Source organism: Ischnura elegans, chromosome 1 (genome assembly GCF_921293095.1).
Source record: "Ischnura elegans chromosome 1, ioIscEleg1.1, whole genome shotgun sequence".
Taxonomy (NCBI): Eukaryota; Metazoa; Arthropoda; class Insecta; order Odonata; family Coenagrionidae; genus Ischnura; species Ischnura elegans.
In genome coordinates, this window is record NC_060246.1 from 3,492,109 (window position 1) to 3,506,189 (window position 14,081).

At 41.8% G+C, this 14,081-nt stretch overlaps 2 protein-coding genes across 3 annotated transcripts in view; one reads left to right on the plus strand and one right to left on the minus strand.

The window, feature by feature from the left end:
- LOC124154699 (rho GDP-dissociation inhibitor 1) overlaps positions 1 to 8,399 on the minus strand; it is a 29,369-nt gene extending 20,970 nt beyond the window's left edge. For both annotated transcript variants that reach the window (XM_046528582.1, XM_046528589.1), the window contains exons 1-2: positions 8,278 to 8,399; positions 7,805 to 7,999 (exon numbers count right to left, since the gene is read on the minus strand). In XM_046528582.1, the coding sequence (XP_046384538.1) occupies positions 7,805 to 7,997 (193 nt within the window). In that variant the 5' untranslated portion in view covers positions 7,998 to 7,999; positions 8,278 to 8,399. The remainder of the gene's footprint in view (positions 1 to 7,804; positions 8,000 to 8,277) is intronic.
- A 1,974-nt stretch (positions 8,400 to 10,373) lies between these two features.
- On the plus strand, positions 10,374 to 13,510 carry LOC124154233. The gene is made up of 4 exons (XM_046527832.1): positions 10,374 to 10,439; positions 11,343 to 12,602; positions 12,706 to 13,298; positions 13,381 to 13,510. Exons 1-4 carry the CDS (start codon positions 10,374 to 10,376, stop codon positions 13,508 to 13,510), a joined length of 2,049 nt encoding a protein of 682 aa, XP_046383788.1.
- Positions 13,511 to 14,081: the final 571 nt, after the last annotated feature.

Consider the following 14,081-nt stretch of genomic DNA (forward strand, 5'->3'; position numbering starts at 1 on the left):
TCCAAGATGGCGTCATGGCTAAATCCTGGAATTGGCATAGCCAAATGGCCAATTGGGACACGGCTTTAGCCCTTTGGTTTTTCCCTCCGACTTCGGCGCTAACGCATGCTGTAGAAGGGGGTGGTTTTTCCCTTTTTAGGTGGCCGATGTGGATAATGCCGAAGGGGTACAAATGGTGTAGGTGCTGCGTACGGGAAGGGGTTGGTTGGGAAAATCCGCACTTTTCGAGAGACACGCACGGACACCGAACCCACGGTGGGAGGAGGATTGGCGACGCGATGGATCTGTGAAAGAGGCATTAGCGGTTCAAACGGTCCCTACCCTAGACGACCCCACCTGTTCTTTTCGCTTCTCGTCTCTCCTTAGCCCATTGGTTTTCCCTCTCATTACCCAACCCCTCCCCGTCGCCTCACACTATCTCTTGCTCGACAACTCATTCTTCCATTGCCTCCGTCTTTGCTTTTCTTTCACCCAAATGTTCTCAAACAATCCGTTTGCCCTTTCCATATAATCCCTCAATGGAGTTCCGAAAACCCCCTCTTTCTCCCGCCCCTTCCTTTGTCCTCCCTCGCGGTATTCCCCAGTTCGCACCTCCTTCCCAGTGACATGCGACCGAAATGAAATGGTGGGAAAGTGCAACAGTGTTTTTCAACCATAGCGCTGCATTTGGCACAGTATCTGATTCACAGCGGAGGAGTGCAGATCGCTTGTGATCGTCGGCGTGGTTCTAGTGATGGTTAGTGGCTTCAGCAGTGCTTCTGTGTTTATCGACGTTAGAAGTCTGAAAACAAAGTATTGAAAAGTTTCTGCGTCATCTTATATTGGCTTGGAGTAATTCCCTGCGGTGAACAGTTTGTTAACGCGTGATAGAAGATTATTTTAGCTTCGGAGGTTCTTCTGCCGAAAAAACAGGTAAGTCTCAATTATAGTCTAATTGTAAAAAATTTCTTTTAGAATTATAACGCGTCGTCGTTATAATTCATCGTCGCTAATACTCGTAACCATTTTTGCTATTTTGTGTTTGAGTTCTGAACAAAATTAATGACGTCCTGAATCCTAATTTTTTTAAACATGTCTTTGTGGCATTGTGAAGTAATTACATATCACATATCATTTTATTACGACTACTTGCGTCTTCGTTCATTAAAATTGAGATACGCGGGATAAATCGTGAGAAACGTCCGCAATTTAAAACGTCATCAGCCCAAATTATTCTTGGTAGGGAATATGTGATTATTTTGTTCATATGTGCATATTAGGCCGGCCCTTATTTTTCAGAATTGCGAAAAGTTATGTTTTCCTGGTCTCAAAATGATCCAAATGGTGTTCATATTCACGTGTTAAAATTTGGTTACTTTAAAATAACGGCAACCCGTGCCCCAAGGGCCCTAAGTACTAAGGACCCTCAATTGAGTTTTTTGGGGCTGAAAAAGCGCAAATTCTATGTAAAACGTAAAAGTAAAGGCCTTTTGGGCCGATTTTCTGTTTGTTTTAACCTATCTCTAAGCGTTTAGGAGATATCGTCCGTCGTAATGCAATCCCCCCCTAGGGCGCCACCCTGTACCCCGGCACCGCTGAGGTATGTCCCGCACCACTTACTAGAGACTTCCCCTCAACCCCCTCCCCTCCCTTGGCAAAGACTTTGCTCCTGATGACAAGATTTACATGCTAGTGGTACAGTATTGAACAGGTTGTTCCTCTTGTGTCATGATTAATGTTGTTAAAGCCTATAATGACAATTTTAACCTTCAACGTCAAAATATTATAAGCATGTGATAGAAATGTGTCTATGAATAATAAAGGAATGAAGGGAATGAGGAGGGCTTCCAAGGCTCCAACAGTAGATAGAAATATTCAAGGAAGAAGAAACGAGGCAGTTAGTTCACGGATGTAGATCACTGTGGATAGATAGAGATAGTTCTTGTGTATAGTGTGCAAAGGATAGGAAGTGCTAAGTTTTTTAGGATGTAAGGAGAAAAGTGGTGAAATAAATTCTTTATCATGAACGTGAGGTTCATTTTAAGAATAGATCAACAAGGAAAGGCATGTAATCAAGACTAAATCCAGGCATTGAACTGGTTGGAAAAGAAAGTGAAGAAATACTCGGCTCAAATTTACCACCAGTGAGAGAAGTACTATGTGTTTTCTCTATCACCTAATGGGTTCGAACTTTGCAAGACTTAGTGCGAGAAAAACCGTGAGAAATGCGTCTCATCCATAGTATAAAACTAGAATTCCTGTTGTTACGGAAAATAAGGCGATTGAAAAGTTAGAAAAATGACGCAAAGAATGGGTGAACGTGCAACGGCATACAGAGAGCGCGGACTACAGTGGATATGAAGAGAAGAGAATCTTTCGTAACAAAACTTGATGATTTGCTTGACATTGCCAGGAGCGGTACCATTGAATTTTTGACGCGCGAGGAGGAAAGTGCAGTTAATCTCTCGGATAAATGTGCTTGGGCTGAAGAAATAAAGTTCTTACGCAAATGAAGAGGAGAACGAAATGCAGTTATTGGTTGAAGAGATTTCAATATATTCAAGAAGAAATGAAAAGATGTGGTTCTCCTCTCCTTTTGTTGCATTAGCTCCCATCAGTGACCCGCAGTTCCTACAAAGACTAGTTAATTGCGAAAGTGTTAACCTGGACATAGCGAAAGCAGTACTAAAGAGGTTTTCAAACCACTTGTGCTACATGAGTGAGGAGTTGTAGGCCTGTTATTCTTTGACGGATCCATTTCTAGGTGTGAAAAAAAACGTGATACGCCGTATGTGGTCGTGTGTAGGAAAATATGATCTACCGAAGAAGGCATTCTATAAACGTAAAGACATGACTAAGGTATCTATACCAAATTTTTTCACCACTAATTCGAGAAAGCTATTTAATGTATTGTAAATATGCATTGCATTCTTTGATGTGAACATGCGAGAATGGGATGAACATACAAGAACGATTTGCAAATTATTCGGGGTCATCAAGTGGAAATGATTGTGCAGCGAGAGGAGTGCAACTAATTCAAGATTTTTAGGCAGTCACGTTGAAGGAAGAGAGCTTTCAAAATTTATTACTAAGTGCGACTTTTCATCGCAATACAACCCTTACGAGCGGAAAGGCACTTTCATTGCCAAACATAGGATGTCAGTGAAAAATTATAAATAGAATGAAAAAATATTTTATTTTGGTTAATGTACCGAAATTCATGGACAGAGTGAAAATAAATCGATCTCTTGGATTGGAAGTATTGTTATGGCAATTAAATTCTTTCTAAGGTAAGAACATTTCTTCAGAGGCTAGATCTTGACATCAGGAGCAAAGTCTTTGCCGAGGGAGGGGAGGGGATTGAGGGGAAGTCTCTAGTAAGTGGTGCGGGACATACCTCAGCGGTGCCGCGGTGCAGGGTGGCGCCCTGGGGGGGATTGCATTACGACGGACGATATCTCCTAAACGCTTAGAGATAGGTTAAAACAAACAGAAAATCGGTCCTAAAGATCTTTACTTTTACGTTTTACATAGAATTTGCGCTTTTTCAGCCCCAAAAAACTCAATTGAGGGTCCTTTGTACTTAGGGCCCTTGGGGCATGGGTTGCCGTTATTTTAAAGTAACCAAATTTTAACACGTGAATATGAACATCATTTGGATCATTTTGAGACCAGGAAAACATAACTTTTCGCAATTCTGAAAAATAAGGGCCGGCCTAGTGCATATTTTTGCATAAATTTAAAAAAATAAATTTGCAATATACATTCAAAGTATTATTAATTTACATGTTTAGTGATTACATCACTTGTTTTCGTTGTTACATCCGTATGTGATGAGGGTATTTATTAGGGTAGTCATGCTCCATTTTCTAACAGAAAAAATGGGCATTAGTATCAATTCATGATAATTAGCGAGTGAGTGACCAAAAGTAAATTAAAATGATAATGACATCGCTATGAAAAATGTCTTTTATAAAAACATGCATGGCATTGAAATTATCAACACGGAAAAATGCATAGAAAAGTGATGGTGAATTTTCTCACACGCTGGAATAGTTTTCAATCTTAAAGATATAGGGAAAGGTTAAAACTCTTTTCTTTATATTATTAGATTAAATATTCCATTTACTTTTGACTTATACTCTATATTCATTTACAGGCCTGCATCGTAGGATACAGAACAAAAAAGGTTTTATTTATGGGTGTAAGGAATAAATATTGTAGCATATGCGCGAGGGCATCCATCGATTCCAACTCCGGACCTAAGGAACACTTATGCTACAAAAATTGGAGTGCTTCTTCCACTGCAATGGAGGCGGATATCATTTGCGAGGGCTTCAAAACCAGTGTGGAGATGCATTCTTTGAAGTACCATAGACTGATCGGTAAGTGGTATCAATTACCTTGAATTAGAGCGACGGTAGGCCAATATTTTTCCCCAGAAATGGTCACCATAATTCAGGCGAAAAAATATGGCGGAATGATCGTGAAAATTGTCTGATAATTTTATTCTTTTTAGAGATGACTGCACCATGTACTTTCAATAAAATGAACTCAATAATCTTCGTATTTTGTCTATTACATAGTAACAAGTTCTTTTTTTTTTCTTTCTGTAGGAGATGGCGACAGCAGCGTGACCCAGAAATTGGCCGCTATACTCCCATACGGGGTTAATTTACCTGTATTAAAGATAGAATGCTCTAATCATTTAATTCAGAATTACTGCAATAGGATTCATGAGATAAGTAAGAGGACAAGGAATGCTAAAGGGCAGGTGCCAATTAGCCTTCGGAAGAAAGTTTCCGAATGTTTGCTGCGACTTAGGACTGCTGTGACTTCAGCGATCCAGTACAGGGGCCAGGGAGGATAAGATACGTCTGCAGAGGCGATCAAGCTTTTGGAGAGCGACATTAGAAATGGCCCTTATCACGTATTTGGAGAGCACGAAAATTGCAAGTACTTTTGCAAGGGTCCTAAGTCGGGTGAGCTAAACTTGGTTCCCCAACTCATAGGAAGTGGTATTTGGGAGAATTTGTCCTACGCAAATACTCTTCTTGCTCGCCACGTGCCAAGTTTAATATTTAATGCTAACAATAACTTGGCAGAGATGTACAATTCCTACGTGGCGAAATACATAGGTGGCAAAAGGGTGAATTTTTCCCTTCGAGGATCATATGCTGCAAGATGTGAGGTTGCAGTAATTGCCCATAATGTGGGACCGAAATTACAAACCATTATCCACAAGAAGTTGGCCACAAAGAGCCCAGGAAATTTCACCAAAAAGTACGCTGCTCAAAAAATAAGGGAGGCAGAGAGTAGATCGAAAAGAAAACTAGACATGCCCCATCCAGGGCATAAAAGGACTCGTATGGATGGCCCTGACGAGCACTATGGGCTGATTGAAACCCAGTCGGTGGAAATTGATGCTGAAGCCGCAAAGGCTTTTATTGAAGGAATCACCCTCAGTGCCGATGAGAGGACAGCCCTCGAGGAGAAGACTAGGGACCAGGGGCACTCCAAATTGTGGATGGCCGAGAGGCGAAAAAGGTTGACTGCCTCTGCGTTCGGCCGCGTTTGTAAACTTCGGGCGACAACCGCTCGGGGTAATACAGTCCGGTCCATTCTTTGCCCAAGATATGCCAAAAATAAGGCCATTGAATACGGCCAAACGATGGAGAGAATCGCCTTGGACGAATATGAAAAAAGACTGGTCAAAAAGTGTTTCCAGCTGGACTATACGTGGACGAGGAGTTTCCATTTTTGGCTGCCTCCCCTGATGGTCAACTGGAGGATGGAGAAGGAATTGTGGAAGTGAAGTGCCCTTATTCATGCAAAGATATCACTCCTATTGAGGATATTAAAAACAAAACAATTACATACTGCGACATTCGGGAGGGTAATATAAGTCTGAAGAGGAATTCAGATTATTTTTACCAAATCCAGGGGCAACTGAATATTTCAAAGAAAACGTATTGCATATTTTCAATTTGGACCCCACAAGGTTTTATATCAGAAAAAATTCTCAGGGACAAAGCTTTTTGGGAATGCCACATGGCGACATTCGGGAGGGTAATATAAGTCTGAAGAGGAATTCAGATTATTTTTACCAAATCCAGGGGCAACTGAATATTTCAAAGAAAACGTATTGCATATTTTCAATTTGGACCCCACAAGGTTTTATATCAGAAAAAATTCTCAGGGACAAAGCTTTTTGGGAATGCCACATGGTGGAGAAGTTAAAATCATTTTACCTCGATCACCTTCTCCCAGCAATTTTGAAATTGGAAAAAAATATGAAATAAATTTTTATTAACAGCGAGAGTAACGTTTTTCATTGACAACCAACTCCATTAACATTTTGAGGGTTTGAAACACCGCAAAAACCAAGGAAATTCTGAAAAAAATGCGTATATAAATAAAATTATACCGTGCCATTCTTTTTCACCGTATTTGTCCGATACTACATGAGATTGCATTAATTGTCAAATCATTTTTTTTAAATAAACTATGAGTACTCTCGTATGCCGACGAGACGAAACGCCTATGTCCGTATAAGTCTCCTCCGTAAATAATATATATTTCCCAAACCCAAAGACTGCATTGAGATCTCTTTACTTCCATGCAGCGGAGAGACGATAAGCCGACGCTCGGCTGGACAGCAGCCACAAACTCAAGCCGAGAGAGAGAAGTCGGCTCTTCAATTTTCAGACCTCCGAGTCTCTGAGTCGTCTATTTCCCCTTCGTCTCACTCCACATCGCTTCCCCTACCTTCCCTAAACACTTCTCCCACCGCCAAATTCCCCCTCCCTCAGGTCCAAGGCCTCTCGCTAGGCTCGCCAGTCATAATGCTGAGTTTTTCGGTGGAGGGGGGATAAAGCTGTGTTTTGAAATCGGTCGAGGTATCCGGGCCCCTTAAGGCCTGTTTACATGGTAAATTAACTCGTAAGGATTAATGTCCAAATGTATGAATGCGAGAATGAACACCAAAATGCACCGTGTAACCACACAACTTGTGCAAATGCATGCACAGAAAATAGAACCTGTTCCAATATGGTTCATTCATTTGTACATGTCCCGTTCCAGACCACAAAAATCATTCATGCAAACAGACATTAACTCGTATGTGTTAATGTATTGTGTAAACAGGCCTCCACATTTGCGTTGCTTCCACCATTATGCTGTTAACCAAGATTGCCCGAATCTTGGACTGACCTTCTCCTGCAATCATTCACAAGATCAGCATGTGCTTGAAGTATGTAAAAAAGGAAACAAGTTACTTTATTCACTGAAACTGCAAAAGATATGTCTTCCTGTTCCCACTAGAATTTTCTTCTTGTCAGTTGTATCATCTTCGCATTACTGATTGCTGTATATTAAATAATAGCCACTCGTCCAGAGTACCTAGTTGAAAATTTCTTGCAAAAGGTAATGCACTCCCGTGTAACGCTTATTTTTGTCTAGCATAGGGATGAACATTTGTGTGTCACACTGATTCGAATTGGCTACCCCAACGTATTGATAAATATTCATGCATCCTCGAGTGCAAGTAATATCGCGGTATTAAACCACTAAAAGGGTAACTAAGGTTACATATGGTGTACCAACAGATTTAGAACGACGCAGTTCTTGGGTACAAGAAAAAACTCACAATACTGGGTGAATTCTCACTACAACTGAGAAGCGACTCGGAATTTGTCAAAAATATTTAGAATGTACCGCCATTAGCAGCATTATATACAAGAAATTGTTAAAACAATTTCGTGGATGAAACCATTAAACAGGAAATATACATCACCACATAAGCGGCAGTACTGGAGATTCTTACCTACAATAACTTTCCCCGCTTTAGCCTCCCCAAGAAGAGTTTCTTTGTACTTCCTAAGACTTTCATCTTCCTTGTCTGCTTCCAATATTTCTTCAATCGTTTTCTCTGGAGGAGGCTTGTACGTCGAGTCCAGTTCCTCCAGGTCTGGGCTGTCGACATTTTCAATATTATCACCCTGCACCGGATCCGACATGCCTAAGTATGGATAAAATGAACTTAGAACAGTATGGAGGCCCACGGAAGGAACACAAAATTATCAGCAAGTAGAGTAGATAGAATAGACAACAGTCAAATCCCGCCAAAATATTACTTTCCGGGAACAAGAAGGCCCCGGAACACCTCACATGCGAACGACCATTTCATTCAATACTTCGACCCCCACGTAGAATTCGCCTTCGTCTAATAACAACCATATATTCCCTTTATATATGTTCCTTAAACTAATTTAGTTTCTCTGAGACAGAAATACTCACCGAAAAAGACGGTCACAGATTCCAACAACGACAAAAAATTCCCAACAAGTCACCTCCGTAGACACCGCCTAGTTCCGCCCAAGCTGAAATCAAGTTGATAAGCAAATAAGGATATTGCGTACGTGAAGAAAATACACAAAAAGCGATGCTAGCGCTCGAGTGGAGAATGATAAAACTGGTGAAACCTTGAAGCCTTCGATGACTCGGAATACCCGTCGTTTAATGATTCATCATTGAAGTAGTAAAGACCCAGTTTGTAATTAGTTTATCAAATTATACCAACGTCAATTATGATGGCGAATATGTTCATTCTTCTCAGATTCATATTTATCAATAATGCGTTAAGCAATTTTCGCTGCGGGAAACGGTCGTGATGCAGCCAAACGCCATCATGAATGATCATGAAAATAATAATTTGATTGAAATCATTCGTATGATTCGCTTGGTCTTAGGATGTTTGCCGTCTTGAACATTAAATGTTTAAATTCGAGTTTAAAAAAAACAGGCGTACCTCTAACCATTCACTTTTAATTTTAATTTGCGTAGTAAAAATTGTTTAGGTTGGTACCCTTTACGATTTGTTTACGATTGTATGCCAATTTGGCTATTTTATGCTAATGACTGTTGAAATACAGTCACATTATTGCGGATTGATTTACTCCATTGATTGTGTCCTGATATTTTTTTCAAAGATAACCCGAAGCCTCTAGCAGTCCCTGGAAAGTAGGGGCGGATTTTAAAATTACTTTTTATTATTTCCTGTTAATGGAACCTTTCCCTTTTATTGTAAACGGGAATAAAAAAATATAGCAATGATTAGGATACCATAAAACCCATGAAGTTTTCGCTTGAATATTTTATAGGAAATATTCCCTCACCCACTCCCCTTTGTTTGATAGGAGTGGAGCGAAAGACTACTCTCCCATCTCATAAAAACAGTTAAAACAGACAATAAGTTCCATATATGCTAAATGGGTTATAGTCGAGGCAAGTCATGATAAAATTTTCATATAATATAAATTTGTTTATTATCGTAGTGCCCTCGTCACCTGGGTTGTCGAACTATGTCGATTAAAACAACAAAGTCTCCAAAAATTTCGCTCTCTGGTATTTTCCATGACATTTATAAGTTACAATCCAATTAGAGGGGGTGGCACCGCAGTAAAGATGTTGATGGTACACCTATTGAAGACCAACTGGAGGATCCTCAGGGGTGTGCTTGTCCCAAATTTGGGCAAGCTTAGCTGGAAATAAAATTTTGACATAGCCTTAGGACTGAAAACCAACAACTCCTTGGAGGAAAGGGAAAGTAGAGGAGGTGCAGCTGGGTCATGCAAGAAATCACATTGTTGTCCACTCAGGATGTAACTTTTGGCACCTGTCGATAGATTGAGCAAGATTTTTTGCACTGGACTGATTTTTTCTGAACCCTTTCAGTGTCAGTCTCTTTTACGCCCAGAATACATATAAAGGATATTTTTCACTAAATTGTGTGATTTTACTTAAAATTTTACAAAAATTCAAATGTGAATCTATAGAAATTACTTTTTTAGGAAATGGTACACCAGGAAACCATGCAGCATTATTACGTCTTCTAACTACGTCTTCAGAACAATGGGAGACACTTGGGCATCAGAATAAGCACGTGAATACAAAAATAATCTCTCTAATAATCAGAATAAGCACGTGAATAATAAAAGAGTGCATGGAGTAATGCATCAAGCAAAAAAATGACTCAGGAATGAATACATCAGGAATATCAGTAAACAAAGGATGAAATTCTTTCCCTTCCATAAGAAGAGCATTCAGTATGGGTGTTCAACTCTTAATAGTAGCAATGAAGTTCGCATTTCATTAGCTGCTTATTTTACGAGGTGTGTTAGAAAAGTAATGAGACTGATTTAATACTAACTTAAGTTTTTATTTTTTCAAACAATAATGTTATCCCCTTCAAACTAGTTTCCTTAGGCAGCAATAATACATATACCGATGGAGTTGTTGTTCCCACTCTTGCATGCAGTGCTGAAAGTCTTGAAATGACATGGCTTCTAACTGGTCGGTCACAGTCTTTTTAATGTTCTCCATTGAGTTCCATGATGATGTACTACGAGCACATGTTTCAATTTCAGGAAAAGGAAAAAAGTCACAAGGACTCAAATCAGGTGAATAGGGGTATTGATTTAGGAACGACAGCATTGCATTTTGAGGCCAAAAATTCACCAATGGAAATGGCCGTTTGACACGGGGCATTGCCATGCTGAAGCATCCACTAGTCTGCACATGAATGACTCTTGGCAATAATTTTTCGCATGTTCAAATTGTCTGTAAAAATTTGTTGCATGGTTAAAGTGTTTAAATTTAACCGTTCCCTCATCATTCTTGATGTTAAGCGATGGTCTGAGATCACAAGAGTCCTCAATTTTTCAACGTTTTCGTTAGTTTTTGAAGTTGAAATTCTTTCTGAGCGACGTTTATCTTCAACGTGTTCTCAGCCTTCCAAAAATGATTTATTCCAGTGGAAAATTTGTGCTCTTGATAAGCTATGATCCCCTTATAACAGTTTCAACTTTTCAAAAGCCACACTTACAGGATTCACCAAGTTTAACACAATACTTTATCACACAATGTTGCTCTGAATTCCGATGCTCCATTTTTGTAACACACATTCACTTATGGCACTGTCAAAAATACTGTGTTAGCTGTATGGAGTTGAAACTCGCACTGAGGAAGTGGAAGAGATGAACAAATTGGTCTATCAAGGACCGGTAGACACAACATTGCCAGTTTTCTTGCAGTATTGCCAGTCTCATTACTTTTCTCACACACCTCGTATAGGCGAAGGTTCCAGAAAAGGCAGAAGCTAAAATTTGATATATGGGTGAAAAAAAGTTTCTTTGACACTCTTATTTATGCCTCTATTAAATTCTAATATTCCACTGAAAATAGAAATTATATCAAAGATAAACACATTTTTAACATGGTGCGTATGGGTTTCCGGGCGCTCCAGCCACGTTCGTCGGTTTTGGTGACGACAGTTTCGAGAGCCATCCTGCTCCCGTCTTCAGGTCGAAGTGGAGAAGCTCATCATCAGATCAGAAGATCATCGCCGTGGAAACCTATGCAGGAATTTCACTATCCTCTACGGGGAGGATATCCTCAGGAAGTCTAAGAGATTCGAGAAGCTAAGAAAGAAGAGAGGGAAACTTCTATCCTCCCTTGCCTTCCTTCAACGTTGCCGTGACACCAACACTCTGCCCACCTGTGTTGAAGTCAAACACCACCTGAACACCTATGCAGCCAAGAAGATCCTTCGCCATACCAGCGAAGCACTCTTGAGAGAACGCATTCACCACAAGAGGCTGGAACTCCACCTTTGTTCCGAGGAGCTCTATCGCATTCACCTGGAATTGGGAGCAACTCTCACAGCCACTGATTGGGAGAAGATTGACAAGATTTCCTTTGAGTCATCCAGAGCCTTGGAAACGACGCACCGGGAATCGCAGATAAAGAAATACGAAAAACTTAACTCTCGGCAGCACCCAAAACTGGAATCTGGCCCTGATAAGGACCGCTCCATAGTGAACCTGACGGATCTGCACATTGACGACGCCACCACCTCAGTACTGGCCACGGGACTGAATTTTGCTATAACACCTCGAGACATACCACGGGAAGAGATCATCACCGAAGTGGAGACTGGCATTCGTAAACTCCCTAGACTTGTGGCTGACGAGATCAGAGAAGACGTGGCTCGTGTCCTCCGCAATGCAAAACCACCGAAGCCTAACATGACTGCAGGAGAAAGGACTGCCCTCAAGGCTCTGCGTGAGAACCAAGACATCTTAATTCTGCCTGCGGACAAAGGAAATGCCACCGTTCTCATGGAAAAGGAGGAGTACCAAAAGAAGATATCAGAACTCCTATCTGACACCATCTACCGGAAACTAGGAAAGAACCCCATGGCCAAAGCAGAGAGGGAGACAAAAGCCATTATCAAGAAATCTTCCATTCCACCTGAAGAAAAGAGAGGCCTGATAACATCTGCGCCCAAACCACCAAGGATGTATGGCTTACCAAAGGTACACAAGGAGGGTGTACCCCTAAGACCCATCGTAAGCCAAATCGACGCGCCTACCTATCGTCTTGCAAAATACCTGGCCAGAACGCTGCAGGACCACACAGGAACGACTACTACGCACGTAAAGAATTCCGCCCATTTCGTGGAAATGATAAGGGACATGACCATCGCAAATGAAGACATCATGGTCAGCTTCGATGTTGTCTCACTCTTCACCAACGTACCCATTGCAGAATCAGTGGAGATTGTGAGAACCCTCGTTGACTCAGGAATACCAAGACTTCCCTGACCTAGTCAACCACTGCCTTCGGAATTCCTTCTTCTTGTGGAACGGTGATTTCTATGACCAGTCAGACGGAGCAGCGATGGGATCGCCACTTTCACCTGTGGTGGCCAATCTATTCATGGAGAGGTTTGAAGCGGAGGCCATCAACACCTACGGCAAGAAACCTAAAATATGGCTGCGGTATGTTGATGATACATTCATTATCTGGCCCCACGGAACAGAAGGACTGGACCGATTCCTTAATCACCTCAACAGTCGGCACCAAAACATCCGGTTTACCATGGAAAAGGAGAGAGATGGCAAGCTACCATTCTTGGACGTCATGGTCAGGAGGAAAGGTGATGGGAGTCTTAGACATGCCATCTACAGAAAGACCACTCATACTAACCGCTACCTAAACGCAATGTCACACCACCATCCCGCCCAAAAGGCCTCTGTGGTATCCTCTCTACTCCACCGCACCTTCACTGTCTCCGACGCCGATTCCCTGGAATCCGAGAAAAGACTCCTGACCACAGCTCTACGCAAGAATGGATACAACCAGAAAATGGTCCTTAAAAGGGCCGAAAATGTCGCCAAGCTTCACGCCCGGCCACCTATGGAACGCCACACCACTGAGGAGGATTCGGTGGCACCGGTAGCGAAACTGACTATCCCGTATATCGCGGGGACTTCGGAGAGGATCGCCAGAATTCTCAAAAAACATGACGTGGTCACCCGATTCAACTGTGTGACCAAGATCCATGACGCTGAGCCCGGGCCGAAAGACCAAATCCCACAGGAGCTATACGAGGGTGTCTACCAAGTGCCCTGCTCATGTGGGAAATCATATGTTGGAGAGACGTGTCGAGGGATGGCCACAAGGATGAAGGAACACGCCCGAGCCATGAGGCAGAAGCAGTTCAACTTGTTGGCCATCGCAGAACACGCATGGAGTGAGCCGGGACATACCATTGAGTTCGACAAGGCAAGAATACTGGTAAAGGAGAGCCGTTACTACCCACGGCAAATAAGAGAAGCCCTGGAGATATACAAAACGAAGAACTTCAATAGAGACCACGGCTACCCGATCGATAAGACATGGAAGAGGGTCCTGGCCAATCAGCGCCCAGGGGCCACGCTATATAACTCGGCGGAAAATTAAGCTTCTCCACTTCGACCTAAAGACGGGAGCAGGATGGCTCTCGAAACCGACGAACGCGGCTGGAGCGCCCGGAAACCCATACGCACCATGATCATCGCCGCGGAAACCTACGCAGGAATTTCACATTTTTAACATATCCACATAAGGTTGGGTGCAAAGCATTGGCTAACTTATTGATTAGTCATCTTCAATTCAGAGAGACATAAGGGGCCAAGGATTACAAGAAAAATGAAATTCAAGGGTAGATAACAGCTTCATTAAATATATGACTAATAATAATAGATACTCAATTAGTC

Coding starts and splice junctions, on each gene's coding strand:
- LOC124154233 (XM_046527832.1), top strand. CDS start 10,374: ATGATGTACTACGAGCACATGTTTCAATTTCAGGAAAAGGAAAAAAGT. Junction 10,440..11,342: donor GTCACAAGGACTCAAATCAG/GTGAATAGGGGT, acceptor TCCCGTCTTCAG/GTCGAAGTGGAGAAGCTCAT. Junction 13,299..13,380: donor GTAGCGAAACTGACTATCCC/GTATATCGCGGG, acceptor TGTGTGACCAAG/ATCCATGACGCTGAGCCCGG.